Genomic DNA, 3,158 nt, shown 5'->3' on the forward strand with positions numbered 1-3,158 from the left:
GGCTGGAGGGCTCGCCCCCCACCAGGCGGGACTCGGGGAGCTCCCAGTCGGATGACCCATCCAGCAGCAATAAGGGCTACACACCCCTGCGGGAGGCCGGCACCTCCTCCGAGTCGGTCTTGGACGCAGTTGCCAGTCAAACGCGAGACTCTGTGGCCGCCCCTGTTGCGGGTGCGGAGCAGAGCTCCCCGGAGGGTGCCAGCCAGGAGCCACTTACGGCCGAGCAACCTCAGCCGGTGCAGAGGCAGTTTACAAACAAGGAGAAACTCTTCATGATTTCCAGGTCTCATGCCATAGGGGTAGAAGAAGGAGAACTGGAAAGCACAGGCATTTAGAGAAAGGAGTGGGGTGGGGGGAGGAGAGAGAAAATGGGAGAAACGCCCACTTGTATCAGTGCATTAACAGTTCCCTGTCTCTTTTGTGGACTGATCCGAGGACATCATTCAATATCCAAAGAGCTGCAGAATGTTATCCTTGAATTGCGTCCACAAGATTCCTGTAGATAACTCCAAGGATTTTGTTTTTGTTTTTGTTTTTTTAAAGCAAACTAGTCTTTTTATGTCCGATGGTGATTGTATGTTCGATGAAAACCAAATGTATTAAAAGGTCAGCAATCTAGTCCATTAGATAAAATTCTTTTAATTTTCTTAGGATCAAAACAATATATTTTTGACAGTAAATGTGCACTTTACTCCAATTTTTTTTAAATCCCTAATTTCCCGACCCGTGTACTCTGTGCTGGTTTTGGCCATAGCTGCTTGCGAATGGCAGGCTTTTTTCTCCCTCCCTTTGCGGAACATAGAAGAGTTTGTCTCAGTTCTCTTAGAATTGATGTTACTAACTGAAGTTAAAGCCAAAAGCATGAATAATTCAGGAAAGAGCACTTTCCTTGCCCCACTCCACTCTGCTCACCCAATGCCCAAAAGCTTCTTCATTTTTTAAACAGGTGTGTACGTTTTGCTACTGGGGTATGTGGTGGAGACTGGAGCGGGGCAGGAACTAGATGGACTGTTACATTCCGAAATTTATATCAAGTACACTATGCTTTATTGAGTGTTATCACACCTGTATTGAAAATAGCATTAATATTTAAAATCTTTTTTAATAAAAGAGGTTTCCGAACAGTTAAGCATAATATTGCCTCATTTTGCCTTGGAGCTAGCTCATCTGGTACCTCTGAAATATTTTGCTGTGACACTGCTACCAGGACTGTTGTGATCTTCCCCCAAAGTACTCAGCACCATTGTCACATGTCCAGTGTATTTTTAAGCTTAAAATGTAAGGTAATATTTAACATTTGGGAATTTCTCTTTCAAATAGAATGAAACGTTAAGTGAATAGTAATTGCCTATGATACTTCTCATTTACCTCCAAGTATTAATTTGCAGAGCACCAGGCTTAATATTCCCTTCCCATCCTCGTGGATATCACTGATGATAAGTTTATGGTCTTGAATCCATGGCCCACATAGACGAAAAGATAATGTTTTAATAATTTGGTAGATTGTTTACACTTGATGTCATTAAAAGTGAATTAGTTAATTTTCAAAACCAGGAGATACGATGTGGTCATTTTGGTCCCCTTGGGCAAAGCAGCTAGTCTTGTAGAAAGAGTGCCGATTCAGAACTGAGATTGGACCCAGCTGTTGGCATCTCCTAGCTGTGTGGCCTTGTACAAGTCACAAACCCTGAGTCTCAGTCATCTTTTTGTAAAATGAAGAGAACCAGACATACCTCATGGAGCTATGAGAGCAATAGAACAGGGTCAGGGTCAGAGGAGGGCTTATATGTGTGGAGTTCACCAGAACCCTTGGCCCAGAGGATGTATTCAATAAATGGTGGTTATTGTAATTATTATTACTATTATAATATGTTGCTGAATGCATACTGTAGAAGAATGGACCTTCCTTGAACTTGAGCTCAAGAAAGTCTAGTCTGAAATCTGGGATATCCACCTATTATCTGTATAATCTTAGACAAATCTCTTAATCCCTCTGGGCCTCTGGTGATGATATAATCTCTATGATCTCCTTCAGCTCTAAAAGTCTTACTTAAATTCAGGCTCTTGTCCTGGATGTAATCATATCACATTTGTACCCATAACTTGGCAAAGAGTGAATATACGTCATCAACTACCATTAGCGCAACATTCTGTAATACATTTTAAAAGGGCCTCATTTATTCTCAGATTGGATCTGCATTAAACCAATAACTCACTTTAAGGCTGTAGATTAATATATTGGGCTCTTCTATAAAGCAAAAGTGAGTTTGCACTAATGAGTGACATGCTAGTGTAATGAGACCTCAAGGTAGTGTTAAATTTCAACAGTCTCAATTGCTTTCTCACACTTCCAAAATAAATGTCCAACTTCCTTTGGTTTTCTTCTCCATTACCTTGGGCAGTAGGTGATTTATATACTGAGATAGTGTGTTACTTAAAGGGGAAAACAGGTTCGGGTGTTCTACAAAAGAATAGTTTCCAGTCCTCTGAGAATGCACTGTAAATGCTACATTTATCAAATGCTAAGTGACATTTAGCAAATAATAAAGCTAATACCTCTTAGCTTAACTAAGGAGGGGTGGACAGAATACTGTTTATATTTCACAAACTTAGCTCCATATCAGATAATATCTAACTTAACTATTGAACAATTTAACTAGATTTTTTTTTTTCTGAAGATAGAAAAAGATGAGCTCAATTTTCCAAATCTTGGGAGGAGCCTGTGATTTCTTTAGACTTCAGAGGAAGTGTATGTAAGTGTAGTAATTCACAATCTTAACTTTCATAGGAGCAGAAATCTGCAATAATAATGCTAATTTTCATTCAGTACTTACTGTGAGCTAAGTACTATTGTATGAGCTTTGTACACATTATCTCAGTGAATCCTCACAGCAACTGTATTGAAGTAGGATTATTCTTACCCCTGTTTTGCAGAGAAAGACACTGAGGTCAGAAAGATGGAATTGTTGTCCAGGGTTACACAGCTGGTAAATGGTGGATCCAGGATTTGCACAGTTTGGAAGATTAGGTAGACCTGTCGGCAGATGCTGAGTTGAAATTGACATTTCTGGAAACCATCAAAATACTTTATACATTCTTCATTTCCTGCTAGATCCCTTTCCAGACCATTCTTAGAGAAATACAGAAAATTGTCAGAA

General features: G+C 40.0%; 1 protein-coding gene across 1 annotated transcript in view; it reads left to right on the forward strand.

Moving 5' to 3' along the window:
• TMEM200C (transmembrane protein 200C) overlaps positions 1 to 1,124 on the forward strand; it is a 5,734-nt gene extending 4,610 nt beyond the window's left edge. The window contains exon 3 of the mRNA XM_011969789.1: positions 9 to 1,124. Within this exon, the coding sequence (XP_011825179.1) occupies positions 9 to 335 (327 nt within the window). The 3' untranslated portion in view covers positions 336 to 1,124. The remainder of the gene's footprint in view (positions 1 to 8) is intronic.
• The last annotated feature ends 2,034 nt before the right edge of the window (positions 1,125 to 3,158 follow it).

The sequence above is a fragment of the Mandrillus leucophaeus genome, unplaced genomic scaffold, assembly GCF_000951045.1.
Source record: "Mandrillus leucophaeus isolate KB7577 unplaced genomic scaffold, Mleu.le_1.0 Scaffold903, whole genome shotgun sequence".
NCBI classification, from domain to species: domain Eukaryota; kingdom Metazoa; phylum Chordata; class Mammalia; order Primates; family Cercopithecidae; genus Mandrillus; species Mandrillus leucophaeus.